At 43.5% G+C, this 21,003-nt stretch overlaps 3 protein-coding genes across 7 annotated transcripts in view; 1 reads left to right on the top strand and 2 right to left on the bottom strand.

The window, feature by feature from the left end:
• Window positions 1-6,350, bottom strand: part of pleca (plectin a) — a 70,176-nt gene extending 63,826 nt beyond the window's left edge. For 3 of the 5 annotated variants that reach the window (XR_006955971.1, XR_006955972.1, XM_047018528.1), the window contains exon 1: window positions 6,140-6,350. Coding sequence is in view for 1 of the 5 variants with exons in the window: in XM_047018528.1 (XP_046874484.1) it covers window positions 6,140-6,347 (208 nt within the window). In the remaining 4 variants the exon portion in view is untranslated. Of the gene's footprint in view, window positions 1-3,918; window positions 4,197-6,139 lie in introns of those variants that run through there. The other 2 variants (XR_006955978.1, XR_006955980.1) reach the window with 2 other exon arrangements.
• A 4,760-nt stretch (window positions 6,351-11,110) lies between these two features.
• Window positions 11,111-12,867, bottom strand: LOC124467338 (transmembrane protein 74). Its single transcript, XM_047019602.1, has one exon. It carries the CDS (start codon window positions 12,839-12,841, stop codon window positions 12,167-12,169), a length of 675 nt encoding a protein of 224 aa, XP_046875558.1. The 5' UTR covers window positions 12,842-12,867; the 3' UTR covers window positions 11,111-12,166.
• Window positions 12,868-13,600: 733 nt separating this feature from the next.
• On the top strand, window positions 13,601-19,863 carry trhrb (thyrotropin-releasing hormone receptor b). The gene is made up of 2 exons (XM_047019540.1): window positions 13,601-16,080; window positions 16,529-19,863. Exons 1-2 carry the CDS (start codon window positions 15,286-15,288, stop codon window positions 16,949-16,951), a joined length of 1,218 nt encoding a protein of 405 aa, XP_046875496.1. The 5' UTR covers window positions 13,601-15,285; the 3' UTR covers window positions 16,952-19,863.
• Window positions 19,864-21,003: the final 1,140 nt, after the last annotated feature.

Raw genomic sequence — 21,003 nt, 5'->3', positions numbered from 1 at the left:
TTTAAACCAGCTTCACACCAGCACAACGTCTGACTCTGGGCCTTCCTCTGCCAGACTGACTGGGGATTGGCACTGGATGGATGCAACAACATTTACATGTAGTCATTTAGCAGACGCTCTTATCCAGAGCGACTTACAGTAAGTACAGGGACATTCCCCCCGAGGCAAGTAGGGTGAAGTGCCTTGCCCAAGGGACACAGCATCATTTGGCACGACCCGGGGAACGAACCAGCAACCTTCTGATTACTAGCCTTACCACTCAGCCACCTGACCCCCAACTACTCCTGTGGATGTCAGACAGACACACTGGATCTAATGGCCTGCCCTACTGAGACTGAGACGGGAACCCAAGAGCAAGCTTCACACAGCCCACATTAACACAGCACATTTCACTTTTAATTACTGCAAAGTGATTAGAGTCTCAACCAAACCCACTGTTCCAGGAGGCGTCAGACAGAGTTTACAACCTGCTGGGAAGCAGGGAGGTGAGAGGGTTCAGCAATCATTTGCCAGGCCTTAGTTCAGTCTGGGACACTAACTCCCAAATGCCACCACGCTGGGGGGACAGCCAGCACTGCACCATGTTGGATGAAAACATGCAGGATGAATGCAAGACTGTGTCTCCACGTGGCTAGGCTAGCTAGGCCATACTTCTTATCTCTTACACTTCCGTCTTTACATCAAGTGATCAACAATAAGATGTTATACTCTTTCATAGCCAGTGGATCCAGTAAAAGTACAATCATGAAAGTTGTGTGTTTTGATAGTTAAACCAAAGTCTATTGGTCATTGAGAGTGAGAACAGTCTTAACCATCGTAAATGTCATTAGAGTTAGGGATCTGTAGCTAAAAGGGAATTATCTGAACCTGTATCTTATCTGTCTCTATCACATCTGCATCTAAATAAACCTGCCTCTATCTGAGCCTGCCTCTATCTGAGCCTGCCTCTACCACAGGAGGCAGAGGCTTGTTGTTGTGCTGGGGTGGTTGTGTTCCTCATCACCACGGAGATATCCCCCCACTAAGCAGAACAGGGGCTGTCCGGATGGCGCAGCGTTGCCGTGGCGATGCAGCAGCTCTTTGCCGCATGCTGCAGCAGAGAGCACACAGCAAACGCACACTCACCAGCAACACACACCAAGCACCTCTGGTCTCACTGTTACTAGTCTCCTGGTATTACTTCACAGTGTTTGTTCAAACAGAGTGGGAGGAAGGAGAGCACCATCCTCATGCTAAACCACGGCACATTCTCCAAACTTTTTAAATCGTCAACCTGAAGGAAGTCCTCCAGGAGGGATTTGGAAAAACAAGATGGAACTGGTAACAAGCAAAAAAACAACCAGTGAGCCAGAGAGGAGGAGAGGAGAGGAGTACCTTTGAGAGAAGTGATTTCATGCTGAATAGACCTTGCGCTGTCCATGCTCTGCTGGTCCTGGGCTTTCCTAAGCTTCGAGCAAGCACTCTGCAAGGTCAGCCCAATGCTAGCCTGCCTACTGATGGAGGAGAAGAGCTGGGCTCTACAACCGCTATCTCTGTGTGTCTCGCTCCAGAACTGCTGCTGCTGGAAGGAAGCTTAGCTGCTGTGTTTTGGTTTTCACTCTCTCTCTCTCTCTCTCTCTCTCTCTCTCTCTCTCTCTCTTGCTCCCTCCCTCCCTCTCCCTCTCTCCCAATCCTATTCAGCAGAGAAACTGTGAAAGAGAAAAGTCCGGCCTCCCCCTCCCATCCCCTCTCTCCCCTTGACAATGGCCTATCCCATTCCCTTAGCTTTTCACAGGAAGGTGCCTCAGCCAATCACAGCCCAGGGAACTCATTGCATCTCCCTGATGCTAGAGGAGGTTCCAATGGACCGCAGCAGATTACCGGACAGTAAAAACTGTGGTTTGATTGACAGACGGGCAGAGATGAGGCTGCAGAACACACTGTGTGATGTCACATGACCACGCCCCTCTCAGCTCCGCGCTGCTCAAGGCTCAGGAGAGTCGCTCTGGCAAGCTGCTTCATATTTCATGAAGACGCTGCAGTGGGGTGAAGTGTCTAAGATGATGCAGCACTTCCTGAACATGGAGGATCCTGGTTTAGAGAGATGCCTCGCAAAATGTCACCTTTGACTACATTAAGAGTGTGTGTGTGTGTGTGAGCGTGTGTCGTGAACTGCAAGTAAAGAACAACTCTTTTAGTTATGTGCTGAGTCAGGGTTAGTAAAAAGACTTAAAAGAAAGAAAATCTTAATAACCACCACAACTAGAACTCAAACATGTACTATACTAGTGCAAATACTAAATGTACATGTACAGAAGGAAATCCACCAAAATAAGACTCTAATTGTAGTCAGTCTAACTAAAATGTGCTTCTGTCAACTAGAATAGCTTCAAGAGAGACTGACTGAACATCAGGGTTATAGTAGTGGTGAGGGTTATATTGGTAGCGGGTTTTCAAAGGAAAGTGACAAGGACACGCAACCAGTCCAGTTGCATAGCTACAGCCTAAGGAACACTAATAAAGTGACAAACCAAAGATCCGACATTAACAAACATCAGAGACCCAAACTCGATCTGATCCGACTCACATTACTTAACGATTTCATGACAAAATATTTGGAATTAAATAAACGTTTCTTGTCTTAACACTGGAACTAGTTTCTCCAAACAGTTTGGATGCACAGCCTGCAGTTCAGTCTTCACTAAATACCATTAACACTATGTGGAACGGGGAATCGAGCTTCATCCGCACTATGAAACTACACAGTGACCTTATGTCACCCCATATGGCACAGATGGCAGCTGGGTAAGAGACCCTCAGATACCTGGGTTGGATGATCCAGTACCCACTCACTGATCTGACCAACATCAGCTGTTCTTATCTCATGTACTCACAAGCTTCTCACAGACTGGATCATAACTAAGAGGAACCATCTCGACTCACAGAGAAGTTATCTGAGTTTATGAAGTCAGAAACACAGATAGTAAGCCCTAACAAAGGCTATATGGTCCCATCCATTAGCCCACCTCTCTGTCAACACTGATCGGATGGTTCTCTCTAGTGTCACTGTGCATGTTGGCTCACTTCAGCTAATCTGAGCTGAGCAGTGTTCAGGCAGTCTGACTGTGTTCAGGCAGTCTGACTGTGTTCAGGCAGTCGGACTGTGTTCAGGCAGTCTGACTGTGTTCAGGCAGTCTGACTGTATTCAGGCAGTCTGACTGTATTCAGGCAGTCTGACTGTGCCCAAGCAGTTCAGTTAGCTCATCCCTGTGTTCAGCTGCATCACGATAGAGACAGAGATCATAACACTGTACAGCTGGGCCTGTCAGGCAGATTCTGGTATCAAAGTGAAATAATTTGGTTTCCTAAATAAAGCCCTGTCCTCAGAGTGGGGTGGGTATAATTCAATTCAGACTATGAAGAAGTGAAGAAGAGCTAAATGGCATTACTGTTATCACAAAGAGGAACGAAGTTAATGACTGGATTTGCCCACCATCTCTGATTGTCCACCCTGTCAGTGACGTTTCTAACCAGCCGACCTGCTGACAGAGAAAGGCATGCTGCTGCTAACATTACAGAGCACCATGTGTTCGTTAGTTAGGGTTTATGATCCCTCAGAAATAGACCACATCCACACTCAGACAACAGGAGCATTGCCAACAGCACACCTTCCAGTGTCATTGTGGACTGTGATGTACAGTAGCACTGCATAGGTGCAGTTTGCCATACCCTTGTAGGTACTTCTGAAATACAGCACATCTCTGCCAATCAATATGGAACCACCTGATGCCAGATAGCCTGGTTCACTAAACACACACACACACATTCAGACCAAGCACACACACACACACACAATCCCCCCCCCCCCGGTACTTTCCATGACTTCACACCCAGGCCTGATCTCCGTCTCCAGCTGCCAGCACAGAGTAGTTGTGTTACCTTTGTACTTCTCTCTGACGTTCTCGTAGGCCTGGACGTAGTCCTGCTCCTCCAGGTGAGCTGGCTGCAGCCCTGGCTCACACGTGGCTGGCAGAGACATGGCAGGTCAGGTCAGGTCACCTCCACACTGCTGCTCTCTCCTCAGGCTGGGCACGGCTGGATGACTGTCAAAGCTCTGTCTGTCAGACAGTCAATGTCTGTCTGTCTGTCTTCTCCAGTCACACTGTCTCACTTACAATGAGTATTCCTTCCTCAGCTGAGAGAACCAGACCACCAAAGCACCACTACTCCTCTCCTCTGCTTGAGAAATACCAACACACATGTCGAGCCCTCCTCTTAAAGGCACAGAAGCAAACCCACCAACACTGACACCAGCAGAGAGCACAGTCTCGCCCCCAGATCACACCCCGGCCTGCCCACCAGCCCTCCCCTGCCTTACCTCCACCAGGGACAAATAACTGATCAGTGTGGGGTTACATGAGGGACTGTAAGACACCAACACAACACAACACAAACACAGTTCAGGCATATCAGATGTGCTGTATGGAAGCTTTTTCTCTTCCATTTGAACGAGCTGCGCTCCACAGAGCTGCTCTGGAGCGTCGGAGAGACTTCCAGAAGCAGATGACAACATACAGACACGGGTGCCAGAGCACCCCACCTCCACGGAACCCTGAAACTCCCAGGACAGACGTGCTTGTTGTTTCTGTCAGAGCAGATGAGTTTGTTTTCAACTGAACAATGAAATCTGGCCAGGGGTGTTGGATTTCAGCTTATATCATTAGATGTATTAGAAGTCTGTGCTAACGCATGAGATTTATATCTGCACCAGGCTGCAGTCAATAAAAAGGCAGCAGAGGAAGTATTTCTGCCAAAAGCACCAATTTCAACTTCTTATCAACATCTCAAATATCTCCAAAAGTCTTAAAGCTGAGTGTTATGGCTAGAAAATATGTTGTGATTGGAAAAGATTCAGCAAACTTATAGTCTGCAAAGTTTTGCTCATGTCCAGTCAAACATTCTGACTCACCTATTCATGTCTGCTATTTTCTACATTGCAGAGTTATAGTGAAGACATCTCTTTACACATACAAAAAAACACAATGTTTGGAATCATGTAGCATCCCAAAAAAGTGTCAAACTCAGAGATATATTTGCCTTGAGAACAGAGTTGTACCATCTTACATATTCTTAATATTCTCTCAACCAGCTTCATATATGTCACTTCAACACTTCAAAGCAACAAAATAATCAACGTCGAAGTGAGGCTGGCTCAGTAATTGGCTCCCCTCAGATCATCTCTGATTGGACAGCTACAGCAAGACTGTAAATTGCCCATAGCTTCCCCCTCTTCATCGGCCACCGGAGTCTCTCCCAGACCAGAATGTTACTTCTGTAGACTGCAAAAAAACTACCACCATGCTGCGCTAGCTCGAGAACAGTGGTTCTTCTTTGTCCTTTCAGCATATTAAGTACGGGTGGAGGAAATGACAGACAAATAACCTCAGTATTCATTGACGGTTCCTTTCTGCTCATTCACATGATGAGTAACATACCTCCCTCCCACAGCAGTCACCATGCCTGATGTTATTGGCTCGTGGACTGAAAGCTCATCAGAAAGATGTGAGGAAGAGACTTGAGGCTCTGGCTTTGAGAGACAGACACGGCCTGGAGGTCCAGGCAGCACGTTCGGGAGCCTGATTACTTCCCGTGACACACGAAAACACACGACAGACTATTTTTTTTATTAATCTAAATTGTGCATTTAGTAGAGGTTAAAGGTGGAGCAGATATTGAAGCGTGCAACACTGTAACAGCACACAACCATGGAGACATTCTCATCACAAACTCAACCTTGTTTTTATTTGGCGCCTGTCCTCTAGTGGTGTAATTGAGTACTACACACAGAGAGCTTAATCACTTCAGCCTCTTCCTGGTTGTGTCTGAAAGTGTCTGAAGCGTATGGTGAATCATTTAACATCCAGACTTCACAGTAAAAGTCTGGATGAGGAATTCTTGGATTGAATCGTTGATTCAATTCCATCACAAACATGTGAAGCAGAAGAAAAGCTCAAATGAAAATCCACTCTCTGTGTGAGTGGATTAACATACTTGATTGATCAAGGACCATGTGAAATATAGTGTGTATGTGTATGTTCAGTTTGTGGATGTGTGTGTGTGTTCAGTTGGTGTGTGTGTATGTGTGTGTGTGTGTGTGTACCTGCTATGCGGATGACAGCCCTCTCCGCAGGGTCCAGGATGACCCCGGAGGCAGACTTGGAGCGCTTCAGACGGTGGTGTTTGGGCAGATTCCATGGTAACGTGTCGCCTGGCAACGGAGAGCTGCTCATGCTCAGTTCGCTGGAGCTGTCCTCCGAAGCGGCTCTGACCAGCGGCCTCCTCCTGGGCAGGTCCTCCTGCTCGGTCATCACCTGGGAGGACCAGGAGGAACGCGTCAACACAGCACCGCCATCCACCTACCTGCCCTTGTTTGAACTTTATGTCTGTTTCTACAGCGTCACAATAGTGTATTTCTCTCTCCTCTCTCCCTCCACCTCTCTCTCCCTCCACCTCTCTCTCTCTCCCTCCACCTCTCTCTCTTCTTTCTTTCTCTCTCCTCTCTCCCTCCACCTCTCTCTCTCCCTTCTCTTCTCTTTGTCTTTCCCTCCACCTCTCTACCTACTCTCTATTTCCTTTCTCTCTCTCCCTCCATCTTTTGGTGGGAGTCTTTCCTCTCCCTGCATGGTGTGAGGAGAGCAGGTAATGCAGGAAGCATGCGCCACAGCCAGCCTGTTTCAGCTGAGTCATCATCTCCAGCCCAACACTGCTGTCTACAGGGGCGCTGCCCATCCACACGAGCTCCTCCCTGGGCAACACTGACACAAACAGACACAACAAGCCAAACCTCCAGTTACAGCACTGTTTACACCATAGTATCAAATCATTACTGCAGCTGCCTACCTTTGTTAGGACGGATGTGTAACAGTGTCAGAGTATGAGAAATTAATAAATATACTTCAATCTAAGGAGACTCCTCCTGAGTATTCTGCAGGCTGATAAACGGATGCCTCACAGTTTGTCTTTGTGAATAGGGGGGGCATGAGCCCAGGTAGCTGCTCTGGTCAGCAAAAGCTGTACAAGAACAGATCTCCAGATTGGAATGTGCAGGTTCTGCTTTGTTATATCTCCATATAACTATACTGAACTTTGAACCTTTAAGCATACAGAACTGAATAGTTTGACAAAAATACTTCAACAACAGCTGTGAACATTACGACTTATTTAATTCAAATTATGATATAAATATATTTGGAGGAGATAATGGATTAAATATGCGAAATAAAACCGATGGTACTGAAAGAACTGACGTTTCATTCATCTCTCTGTGTCTAGAAGGCAGTAAAACACAAAGACACTTGGAGAGTGTAATTCTCAGCCAAGGATGGAGTTGATCACGAGGAACACTGCGAAAAGTGGCCTGAGATGATCCGCACACGGTTCCTAGCATCAATCATATACTACTTAGCACAAACCGCAATTACTTTGAGTGGCCATCATCTTGAAATCAAAAGCAGATATTACGGGAATTAAACCGCCAGTTTGTGACAAATCCGTATCAAAGGCCTGACACACAATCTATGTTTTGATGGTACTCAAGCAAGGTCAAGGCGATGGTAGCTTGTTACCCCAAGTTACCCAGAGAAGAGCATGCTTCTGCAACTCTGGATTAGGACCTTGGGACTGTTGTAGGTCAATTTGGAATGACTGATTTAGGATATTGGCACATGTGTCAATTACATATAAACAACACTCGCAGCTGGGTGTAAGCAACTAGGGATAACACTGTAAAACATAACCTACCGCTAAATAATGTCAACATGCTCACAAATCTCAAACAACATGATGCTACTACACACTGTCGTGGACAACGTGACACTGCATTGTTTTTCGCCGATACACCGGCTTTACGAGTGGGTGCATCCCCTGTTATATTTAACACATTTCTCGTGGACTGTACCGGAAAATCATGGTATCGACATCAAAAAATTGCACGGGCTTTAAACGCAGCGACGATGCGGCACGACAACATCTTGAACGGTGCAGGCTACAGTAGTTTACTTACGTCGGACGCTAAACGGTGAACGCTGCTGGGATGCCTCCCCTGTAATCCTGCGACTGTCACTCCCGTTACATTCCCGGACCTACAGTACTTGTGAACATCCACGCGTGCGTCAATGCTCGCTCGTTAGAGATGCGCCAGAGACAGGGGGGAGCAGAGCGGTTATAGACAAAATCGGGCAGTTCTAAACTGCATTATCCTGCATCAAGCTTGCATTACTTTCCTGTTTGCATCAGAACATTTTCATGCAAGGTCATAATGTAATTTATAAAAGGACTGTGATTACATAATAGTCTACATCTATGGTCTCTATAAATGTTAGAGCAAGTTGATACATTGAAATATAACTTGTAGTCAACTAATCAAATTCAGTCCTAATTACCTGTCTTGATTTCAATCACTTTAATTAAAACATCTTGACACGCCCCTTGCAGTACCACGACACTAATTCAGATGGTTTCCGCTCACAGCAGTTTGAGTAGCAGTTAATCTCATCTCTCCCACATTGACCATGAGTGGTCCAGGAGTGGTGGTGGATGGGGAGGGGGTGGGGAGCGGGTGAGGAGGGGGTGGGGAGGGGGTAAGGAGGGGGTGTGGAGGGGGAGGGGGTGAAGAGGGGGTGGGGAGAGCTCATGGCTGTGCCTGCTGCCCACCCCCCATTTTATGATGGTTGCGTGTCATTTATTCTGAATGCCAGTCTGTGTGCCAACATTGCCCCATTGTGCCATGGCCTGATCCTGACCAACCAACTGCATCGGCCTGTGACAACAACTTTGGGCTATGGTCCAAGGTAGCTACCAAACCACATTCTACAAAACTAATGAGAGGAACTAAACATCTCACTGTGTTGCTAATGTGGCAGCTTGGTACTTGATAAACATCTTGTAGTCAAAGTTTAACACGATGAAAAGGGATGTTGCCAGCTGTCATCTAATGGAGTTGAAGAGAGTGAAGGGAGCTGGTGTTGATGTTTAGAGCAACCCACATACATTACATTTACATTTAGTCATTTAGCAGACGCTCTTATCCAGAGCGACTTACAGTAAGTACAGGGACATTCCCCCCGAGGCAAGTAGTAATTACTAGCCCGACTCCCTCACCGCTCAGCCACCTGACTCCCCTCATACATACACAAAGTGATTGTTTACCATACTCATCGTTTTCGCAGTCATCTTTTCCTCGTAGCAGGGATGGACGTCTCCGGAGCGGACTCTCCGGTCTGTCCTCACTCAGCTGAGGAAGAGGGGTTCTGTTTGGGTTTATTGTTCCATTTGAACAAGAAGAAGAGACACAGAACTATTCATTATTTGTTCATGGGATGACAAATGACAAGCAACACTGGGGGAGCAATTACAGTTAATTCTTTCTTTCTCGCTCTCTCTCTCTCTCTTTCTCTCTCTCTCTCTCTCTCTCTCTCTCTCTCCATCTCTTTCTCTCTCTCCTTCTCTCTAACTCCCTCTCTGGATAAGACAAAGACATCTTTGTTCAAAGGCCATTGATTGTGTTCACAGTTGTGAACGAAACAAATGACGTTTTGTGAATAAGAGATTAAAGTGACCAGAGATGGACTGACCTGGAGTTGAGGGTTTTACAGTTTTGCATCCTGATGAAAATGGTGTCTTCTTGACACAGTCACAACAGCTTTCAACACACATTGCAGAACAGGACAGAAGCACGGAACAAGTTCACAAACTTGAATGTAGTGTTTTGATGGCCAGGCCTCACAGTATATCAATGAAAAAATAGAGCTAGAAAAACAGAAATCTAGATCTAAATTGACTCCCTTCCAGAGATGGCAAAACGGTTTTATTCACCATGAAAGTGCATACATTAATCATATAATCACAGTAAGAGATATAGAATAAAATTAAATATAAAATAGCTATAATACACAAATACAAAAAGTTAACATGTCTTGATTGACCCAGAAGTTAGATCTATTTTCAACTAATGCAAGTAACTTCTAAGAGGTTTTCAAAACTGGACCAAGGCACAACAATCCCTGATGTAGGAGGAGAGTGGGACTGGATCCCTCGAACAGCCCTGCCTGTGGAATGACGTTGGTGACAGTTATACTGTCAGCACTGCAAAGTGGTTAAGCAGATCCTCTGAAGATCATATACAAATCCAAATGTATACTTTTACTGAACAGATAATTAATTTGTGGGGTCAGTTAGGTTTGCTTGACAAGAACGTCTCTTAACAACAACATTACTATTACACTGTGGCGATTTTAAACTATTTTGATGGGTGGTCAAGCACATCTACATTTCATCTCAGCACCCCTAAAAATAAAAATAATAATTAAAAATAAAAAAAGATTTATTATTATCTTAAATAAGTTTTAGTGCTCTAACGTAAGAGTTTGCTAACATGTCTGTTAGTGACAGATGACAACCAATTACAGGTTCAAAGGGCTCTAAACAAGTTTAATATCCAGTGTCACCATGCAGCTTTAAGAAGAGGAGAGAAGAAGTAGGTAGTTAATTTCATGGCGCAGATGTCACATTTTCATTGGAGGCCCCCCTAAAGGTCTGATCCTAGAATCGCCCTTACATAATGAAGTGTACCGCAGGGTTGATGAATGGATGACGGGACAGGTCAGAGAAGTAATGCATAAGCAAACAGCGCCCTCTACAGTCTGAGGATGGAACAGACTGAAATAACGTCTGTTATTTTAGTTGCAACATCATCGGGTTAATGACACCAAGTAGGTAAAAAAAAAAAAGCTGTCGTTTAAATGTAGTATGAACAACAGGTTTTTCAAACCCCTCGAGCCGATTCCTACATAGCTGTGTTTAAAGCTTTGTCTTTGAATGCTTTTCCATCTGCCATGTTCACATTCTACGATCCACATTCTCGTGACTGCAAACAATGAGTCATTCAGTGTGTGAAAAGGATTGTCCAAGGCAATGAATAAACCTTAAAAAATTAACTGAAACTACACTGAACATGAAATTTAGATGGAGTCAAAACCCAAAAGATTGAGTATTGCTGTGCTGCAGAGGATAACATTTAATCAATATTTACTGCAAAATGTTCCTGTCTGTGGAAGCAGCTACAAAAAGGACAAGGTCTGCAAAAATGGCACATCAGAAACACTCTACATTCCCTTGTGGATAAATGATTTATTGATCAGAATTATACAGCATATGGTTGTGTGAAGCCTCTCTAATATAATAGGGTTCTCTGCTAGGTCTGAGTTTCTTATTGACAGGTTGGCACTTTCACAGCATACACCAGATATGCTAACCCACACGCTGGCAGTGTATCTCACGTCTGAGACACATCGAGCTGTCTGTGTCTCAACCAGCTTGGTCGGAATTGTGTTAGCTCGGTAATGTTAAGACAGATGAAACGAGGATTCAAAAAGTCAAGACTGTGTTAATCCATAACCAGAGAGAGGGATACAGAACCGCTGGGATCCAGACTGCAGGCTCCCAACTGAGGAACACTCCATGTGTATCAGACCAACACTGTTCTGGTTCCCAGCAAACACAGTCCCCCCCTGCTGTTAACTTTGCGTAACCCTGCCAGCAATCCAATTCAGTCAGCAGTGCTGAATAATGACCCGAGTGACTGCATCCACAGTGGGAAGGCTGGTGTTTGAGTGACTGCATCCAGACGGGGAAGGCTGGTGTTTGAGTGTTTGTTTACATGTAGCACATTTAACAGGAGCTGAAAGTATTAATAATGATTGTTTAATATTAAATAATAATAATAATTCAGCAGATGTTTTAATCTAATGCAATGTGCAGGGAGGATTTGACCCTGTGACCTGTTGATCTGCTGTCAAATGTTCTACCCTCTGAGCTTCACCCCATTATAGTCCTATTATAAAGATGTAGCCATGGTTAAACACAAGCATGGTCTCATTTGACAGAAGACATTCACATAAGGACTTGATCTTTGAGATTGGTTGTTAATGTTCAAAACCACAAAGTAACAACTATTTACCAAGCTCCATTTCGCAACCACAGCTCTCATGTTTATTCGGCTCTATAAGTGTAATGGACATTTTTATGACAAATCTATGACAACAATTTGAAACAGACCTTTCACAAAAGAGACAATTTACAGTTTACAACTTGTGCACCATAAGGTGTCGTTAGGATAAGGGTATGGATTTCAGCAGACTTCTAAATCTCCGTCCGCAACAGACAGTTGTGAAGAGGCGGCCAGAGTCTGGTTTGAGCCTCCTCTTAAAGCGATGGAGCCATATAACTTTACAGGCAGCATGGAATAGCCAAAGGCCGTTCTCCTAACCACCTCTTCTCTCCTCATAGAGACCATCACCAGGGTAGACATCATAACACCCCCAAAGGTTAGCAGGCAGAGACCAGCTATGACACACTTATCCACCCCAGCCCAAACTCGAGCGTTCTCCCTTTCCAAGCTCTCCATCTCCCGAGCCGAGACCCTGTCCGAGTCCACTTTGACGTCCAGGGGGATTGCATAGGATATGGAAACTAACAAAATACCAGTCACGAGGCAGGTCACAGCGCTTATGAATCCATAATCCACTGACTTTCCCGACCCATCAATCGCGAGTTCGTCATCGGAAAGCATGTAAAGTGCCGGAACACCTTCGTGGAGTTCCCTTGAGAGGTGACTTGAGCTGCCGTTATGGGACGACTGCGGACTACTCGGTTGTATATATAAATCCTCGTCGTGGCAAGTGAAATATGTTTCCAGTTCTTTGTTACAGTTTACAGATATATTATTGTCATCAACTGATCCAGGCTCTTGTGTGGTCGCTGTCCATTCCGAATCGAGACTCGCCAAACTGCACGCATGCTCCATGGAAAGTAACTTTTCAACCGAACGACTTGTTTTCAAACTAAATTTAAAGTCCGAGTGTTGGAGGTGACTGGGATATTTACACAGCAAGCGTAATCTCATATGTAGCCTATAAATTCAGGCCTCAAAAATATTTCATAAAAGATTTGACTGTATAAACGACAGGGTTGTAGCCTACAAGAAAGCTTACTGTAGCCTACAACATTAATGTCCATAGCCTATGGAATACATTTGAACTTGCCAGAAGAAGAAAATGGTAAAACAAAATAACATGTAATCGAATTGACAAAATGTAGCCAGTGCTATGGCTTACCTTTTCTCGTGTAAACATAAAATAATCGTCACGAGACTTGAATGTATCCTGAGATGCATCTATTTACACCTATTTTCAGGAGATGGATCATGGAGTCACTTCACTAGGTAATTTGCTGTAACAAGTGAATGCCAAAGACAGCTTCTTTCAAAATCTAATGAAACAATTTAGAGTAATGCTAATGATCGCGTGCATCTGTCAGTCTTCATGAAAATATAAAGGCATAAAATATGCCATACCTTCTCTTTAGAAACCGCGTGCACATTCAGTTACCTACCTACCTATAGCTGGATTTGCATCCTTGAGAAATTAGATGAAGGCTTAGAAAACTCCGCCCACGCACAGGGATCAGTGAGGCGGTGTCGCGCGGAGACGCTGCAGATCTGCAACAATATTGACGACCAAACCGTCAACAGTAGTCTCGTTTTTTGGAGAAATATGGGCGAACAAGTTCAGTCTTTTTCAGTAAACACTGTTTAATTTCCATCAAATGAAACAATGGTTGTAATCTTGCAGCCTATACATTTTCACAGATATCTAATGTAGTTAGCTACCTCACTCCAAAACAAGGGACACTCAACTCAAATAAGTGGCCGATCATAAACATAAATTGGCTAAAGTGTATTCAATTTCATACTGGTTAGAAAGGAATTATGTGATTAAACATGTTATCAGTTAAAACTGTCTACCTCTGGTTCTAATTGGATTCAGTTCGGGCTGGTTTAGGACTGTCCATTTGGTGGCAGTAAAACTCTGTAAATTAGGCCTACATGAGGCTTGCTTTACCAACTGTAGTCTTCACTTGAAAGTATTCTATAAATCAGATAAACGATGATTGGTTATTCAGCTCCCTCTGCTCCATCAGACACAAACCGGTGGAAGAGGCTTAAACGGAAAGGTCCACAAGTAAATAGCGAAATTTTGATTGTACAACGCAGACTACCTTTCTGTCTACAGCTAAATCAAGTAGGCCCTATACCCTGGTATCCGTATTCTTCTCAAATGTATTAATATGAAGGGGCCAACAAAAATATAAAACCTATATACTCTAACACTAATCTAAAGGCTAAATAAAACAATAAATGTATAATATTCGTTCTATTCAAAACTGCTGTGTATACCCATTAATAAAAAAAAATATATATATATTATATAAAAAACGTGCCGGCTTATATATAACACCCATTAGTTTTAGTCCACCTGTTCACTGGCAGGAGCTGCTGGCATGTTTCTGCCATTTTCAAATCAGTTCTTTCGGCGCAGTTGGTGAGGGGGTGAGAGAATTCTCACATCCACTGAGTTGTGTAAAAGAAGCAACTGAATCCCAGATGAATCTGTCATATCAAGGACATCACAGTTGATAGTTCAAAACTATTCTGTATTCTAGTTCAACACCTAAGGTACCAAAGCAAAACATTAAATATTGGATGTATCCCTTCAAAGGTGCATGATTAGAATACACATTTTATTTAAACACAGAAAGTGTAGCTGCCAATAGCAGAGATTAAACATTAAAGATCATATTGTGCAAGAGACAGGTTAAAACAAGATTTGTTAAGCTGTATCTAGGCTACAGTTCTGATTTTTTTTAAAACAAGTTAAACCCATTGAAGTTATTTATTCACACAACTTCAATATATTTATTGAAAGCTTGAAAATGTCAGCAACAGTTAAACGAAAAAGCATAATCCATGTACCGTCCCTACAATATACCGTATAGATTTAGAAATCTATAGGTCCACCACGAGAGCAACAGATGTCATAACGTTGTTACTCGTTGTCAGTGCCTCTCTACCAACCCCGCATGCGTTAAGAATCTTTGGTCCAACGCAAGGAGACTAAGCTGCGTCTCTCCTCTCCTGATCTCAGATTTCTCTCTACTCTGACAAGACGGAGACTTGAGCGAAGCGCGCGCTCTCACTTTTGCGCTTTGGACCAAGACACCCCGCGCGCATAGACGAAACTTTTACGCAAAGAAGGAAAAGGTGTCGGCGGTGTCACACTTCTATATTCAATCCTCGCTATCTGCTGTGCTATATACCAATAACTTCAAATAACAGACAGACCTGAACTTAAAACAATTGTTCTCAGGACTAAAAACAAACAACAAAAAACACTTAAGAACGTTGCAGTGATGGAAAACGTTACTGCAGTGATGGAAAACGTTACTGCAGCTCAAAAAAACCACACACTGCCAACATGGACTGACCACAGCATCGAATACAAGTTGATAAGCACTTTATTAGTGTTTGTGATCTGTGCTTTAGGGGTTGTTGGTAACATCATGGTGATCTTAGTGGTCCTTACAACCAAACACATGAGGACACCCACCAACTGCTATCTGGTTAGCTTGGCCGTGGCCGATCTCATGGTGCTAACGGCTGCAGGCTTACCAAACATAACGGACAGCATCTTCGGCTCATGGGTGTTTGGCCGCCCAGGATGCCTCTGCATCACCTACTTCCAGTATCTTGGAATCAACGCGTCGTCATGTTCCATTACCGCTTTCACTATTGAAAGATACATCGCCATTTGCCACCCCATAAAAGCGCAGTTTCTCTGCACACTGTCCAGGGCAAAGAAGATAATAATTATTGTGTGGCTTTTTACTTCGCTATACTGCATCATGTGGTTCTTCCTGTCGGATATTGAGGAAGTTTTATATGAGAACGTGACCATTGAGACATGCGGCTACAAAGTTTTAAGACGGTTTTATTTACCTATTTACTTTTTCGATTTTGGGATGTTTTTTGTTTTGCCCTTACTGCTAGCAACAATTCTGTACGGACTCATTGCAAGAATCCTTTTTTTGAATCCATTGCCATCAAATCACAAGGAGAAATGCAAAAATGGACAAAGCAACCGCACTAAGATGAGCAGCTGTAAGAACTCCCGCCATTCCAACTCCACCGCCACATCCCGAAGACAGGTGAGTTAAAACAGGTCCACGTTCCCGTGAAAAATAAACCCTATTCACAGAGATCTATTCGTGGGGGCTAGTCCTGCGATAAATTCATGGTATTACAGGAGGAATGTCACTGGTTTAGGAGCAAGCAGGTTGAGGGGAACCCTTGTGCTGCCTTCCGTTGTGGTGCAAAAGGTGGCTCACAAGGCAGCACAAGGGTTTTAAAATGTAATATTGTAGACCGAGGTGATATATCAATATTGTTGCTCCCTGCCTGAGATGTAGCTAGATCGTCTGGTATCGAAATGGTACCGACCACCGAAATATAAGAACTACATGCGCTTCTGATCCTTGACCCAGCTGTAGGCCACTTTCCGTTCACTTATAGGCCAAGTCACATTACATAAGTATCTGGTAAATGATTACACTGTTAAATGTAATGTAACAGTAAAAGTATCTTCTTAATGTATAGGTCACCAAGATGCTGGCTGTGGTGGTAGTCCTGTTTGCCGTGCTGTGGATGCCCTATCGCACGCTAGTGGTGGTCAACTCCTTCCTCAAACAGGCCTACCTGGACACTTGGTTCCTGCTATTCTGCCGTTGCTGCATTTATTTAAACAGCACCATTAACCCCATCATTTACAACGCCATGTCGCAGAAGTTCCGCGCTGCTTTCCGCAAGCTCTGCCGTTGCGGGCGTAAAGGTTTGGAGAAGCCCACAGCGTATAGCGTGGCGCTCACCTACAGCGCCGTCAAAGACACGTCGGTGGTGGAGAGCACCGACCACTTCACCACGGAGCTGGAAGAGATTACCGTCACTGAGGACTTACTGCCTGATAAGATGATGTTTAAAGATACCCGTGTTTACAACGAGGTGATTTTCAACAAAGACTGATTTAAATTTTTGATGCGTTTGTACAGTAGACAGCTTGCTAAGTTCCCCTTAGGATCAGCCCCACTGATCATGAGGTTAAGAGATACTCTAGAGAAGCCTGGGTGATGCTGGTGTAAACTGTCACTTAAGTGAGAACAACTTGTCCTATTATATCGGCAGTAGAGCAGATATAATAGGCAGGACCATTTATGTGCACGGATGCTCATGGGTATGAAACTGTCAAATAAACCTCTATCCCCCAAAACCATGCCCCACTAAAACAAACTAACATATATGTTACATATGACCTATGACGGTCTTCTGAAATGACCCCCCTCTTGTGTGTACATGCAATCAAAAGATTGAGAAGTACAAATTTGCTATAAAATGTGGAATTTGGACAGTGTGAATACATTTCCGGTGCTTGCTAACTGCAATACGCCCCTTAGCAAAGTGAAAGAAGTATTAGAATAGAAGGTTAGATTCATCACTTGTGAGTATTAACTACGTGTGAACAAGAAGGTAACCTCAAGGTTGCCTGTTCCAGGCACTCAGAGCATCAGCTGACAGGAAGCTTGCCCTTCAGAGGAGAAGGGTCCTTGTGTCCGAGGACTGAGATGGAGGACTGAGGAAAGGCCAGGTGATGACGCATCATGTGGCAGCTAGGCTCTGGAGACTATGTGATGGACAACACTTAAGGTTCAGACCTTTCTAACAAGGAGGGGGGACTCAGGAATGGTGCAGACATGAATGTAAATGTTAAGTCTGGAATCCTTGTCATTCTGATCAATGTTTAGCGGTGCTTTCTAAGTCTTTTGCTTGGTACTGTTTATCATCTGCTTTTTTGAGAATTATTTTGCAGTCAAACTGTGATGGTTGTGTCTGGGAGGAGATGTTATGAGTCTGAGCTTCACCAAGCACACAGTCTAACTGTGATGTTTGTGTCTGGGAGGAGATGTTATGAGTCTGAGCTTCACCAAGCACACAGTCTAACTGTGCATAACATGCATCTTATTCTCTGGTGTATTTCTCAGCAAACTACTGTACATATTGCCAAAGCTGTAGTTCATTTAATATTTGAATGTAAAGTGACTTCGCGTATTGTAATATTTAATGTAATATTTCATATATTTGAAATTGTGTTTTTAAAAACTATTAACGTGAGTTTTTATGTGGAATATCAGTTATTCAGTAATTGGGCTTTGATGTACCCATCGCAAGTTTTAGGTAAATAACACTATAGTGTTCATGGTGCCGTACTATATACATGACGTCAGAACTGTAGCCATGCTTCATAAAGCCATCTGTTTACTGCAGTGTGTTTGCTGTTCAGTAACCATTATGACTCCAGTATACACTGATGTTTTAGTATTAAATATGTCTGCTCTGAGATCCTGCAGAGTAAGGCAGAATAGGGAGGATCATGAAAAGACTAAGTATCTACGTAATCATTAAGTCATTAGGATGTACATTGCATTGAATAATGTGTAAGTAAAGTTTAATTGAGAATAAAATGTGCATTCCCTGGCAGCCTTGTGTATTTTGTTACATCCAAGTCAACATAAAACAATTTAACTGTAAGGATTGCAAAGTAATAAAAAAGGTGAAATACCATGTTACTGGTATCAAATGTAGCTCTGACAGACAGGAGACAGCCATGTGATGAGAAAGAAGCAGGAAGTAGACAGCCATGTGAAGAAAGAAGCAGGAAGTAGACAGCCATGTGATGAGAAAGAAGCAGGAAGTAGACAGCCATGTGATGAGAAGTGAGCAGGAAGTGGTCACTGTAAAACCCAGGAAAGGGGGTAGATGTGGAGAACAGAGGATGGGTTCAACTGAATGCAGAGAAGAAGAAACAATGAAGTAAAAAATAAACCAGGCTCATATCAGGAAAAACATTATGTACATAGTTCATAATTACTGTTCCTCCCGAATGAGACTGTACTCTAACAAGGCACATAAGCAATAAAAATGACCATCCATAAAAACATAAAGTAGAATACAGGCAAACATACATCTGTCATAGAGACAACTATATACTGGGTAGTTTATCTGTATAAAATGATTTATCCATGCACATTAACCGTAACACAACTGAAGTCAGAGTGTTTCTAGATGGTTGTAATGATCCTGTATTCTATAGAACTGGGGGAAATATTGATCTCTTGGTGTGCAGGAGATCATTGTCACCATTTAAAAATCTACGTCATCGTTGTATAGCTGCATGGCGTACCTCACCCAAACCATGTGTAGCATGGAAAATATGGATCTATAACCTGTCTCTGACAAATTCCCAGCTTGTTGGACACATTTCAAAGCAGTGCAAGTATATATATATAGGTAGCCGACACACATCTTTAGAATATTTAGTATGGAACATACTGTACACGGAGGGGCCTAAGTTGAATTGAGAACAAAATGTGCCTCCCTGGCAGCCTTCTCTACGTAGGAGACAGCTTTCTTCTCAAGGCCTCATATGAGCAGTAAAAACGGAAATCTTTGGTTGAAACAGGAAAGTAGAAAAAGAAACAGACAAAGACGAGTTAGGAGGAGGAAAACAAAACCATGGTCTGGCTCATTAAACTTGTGATTGAACACGTCTCTCTCTGGAATAAAAGTGCCTTACTCAGTGTTTTCAGTATTGTAATGCTGGTTACAGCAACAGGGTTAGAAGCAGCAACAAAGGCAAATCTTTCCATAATTACAGCTCATCTGCAAGAGAGACTAGACCTAGCTTTTGGGAGTAATTATGCATGAAGAGCATGTGCTATATCAAATGTGTTGATGGTGAAATCACAGTCCTTACAAGGTAAAAGTTTGTGAAAGGCTTTCATAATTGTTTGTCGTCTTCTCTGTACAGCAGGGAAGGATGAGGATGGGATTGACACAAGCACCCTAAGACACAAGCGCCCTTCCTGTGATGTAGATGGGATGAAAACGAGTTGGACAAACTTGAACAATAAACAGAAGATGACTTGACTGCACATCAAGAGGTCACAGGATCAAACCCGGTCTTGGTCTGCTGTACGCAGCTCATCCATCGTTACAGGAGCTAGTTATGTCTCCATCGTTACAGGAGCTAGTTATGTCTCCATCGTTACAGGAGCTAGTTATGTCTCCATCGTTACAGGAGCTAGTTATGTCTCCATCGTTACAGGAGCTAGTTATGTCTCCATCGTTACAGGAGCTAGTTATGTCTCCATCGTTACAGGAGCTAGTTATGTCTCCATCGTTACAGGAGCTAGTTATGTCTCCATCGTTACAGGAGCTAGTTATGTCTCCATCGTTACAGGAGCTAGTTATGTCTCCATCGTTACAGGAGTTAGTTCTCTCCATGTGATCGACGAGGAGCTGATGTCCTGGCCTCAGCACTTGTCCGTTCACAGGAGGAACAGCAGTCATCATCACCGCTCCGATGAGAAGTCACACCTGCTAGTTAACCTGCAGCCCTCTCCTGGACCCTCTCACCGGTGCTAATAGCATTGACTATTTAGAGATTCTAGAAATGTTGCAAAGGACGATACTATGCTTCTTCATGTCATTTTTATTAATATCATTTTTTTTTTTTTTTTATAAAAATGTGCCTCAAGATTGTTAGACTAAAGCCCTCTGTCTGTTTGATCCTGAATGGCCGTACATCCTGAGTATGAAGAGTAAAAAACGTTAACTCAAGTAATCACAGAGTATTACCTGCCTTTTTACAAACTCCAAACCAGTCTAAACAATTAGCGAATGTTGTTTTGGGTCTGTTGCTGAGGGCAGCAAAGAGAAGATGAACACGAGGAGTAGCAATATATGAACGAAAATTTGCAGCCTTTGTTCATTTCTTTTAGTATCTATTCCCTTGGTGGTCCACAAAATCTATTAGGCTTTTCGAAGTTGCTAAAAGCTTAGTTTTTCCCTGTTACATTGAATTTATTGTACAATAACTGTTAGTAAGCAACATATCGATTCAGCTAACGTGTACGAAATGAAGTCTATGCACAGTTGGTATTTTGCAACTCGTGTCTTTTTACGTTGTATTTATTTCCGGCTTTTGTCAGTTTTACTATGATGTCTGAAAACTGAATTGT

The sequence above is a fragment of the Hypomesus transpacificus genome, chromosome 4 (genome assembly GCF_021917145.1).
Source record: "Hypomesus transpacificus isolate Combined female chromosome 4, fHypTra1, whole genome shotgun sequence".
NCBI classification, from domain to species: Eukaryota; Metazoa; Chordata; class Actinopteri; order Osmeriformes; family Osmeridae; genus Hypomesus; species Hypomesus transpacificus.
Note: the sequence above shows the minus strand (reverse complement) of the source record. Positions and strands in the feature narration are given on the sequence as shown.

Coding starts and splice junctions, on each gene's coding strand:
- trhrb (XM_047019540.1), top strand. CDS start 15,286: ATGGAAAACGTTACTGCAGTGATGGAAAACGTTACTGCAGCTCAAAAA. Junction 16,081..16,528: donor CCGCCACATCCCGAAGACAG/GTGAGTTAAAAC, acceptor CTTAATGTATAG/GTCACCAAGATGCTGGCTGT.
- LOC124467338 (XM_047019602.1), bottom strand. CDS start 12,841: ATGGAGCATGCGTGCAGTTTGGCGAGTCTCGATTCGGAATGGACAGCG.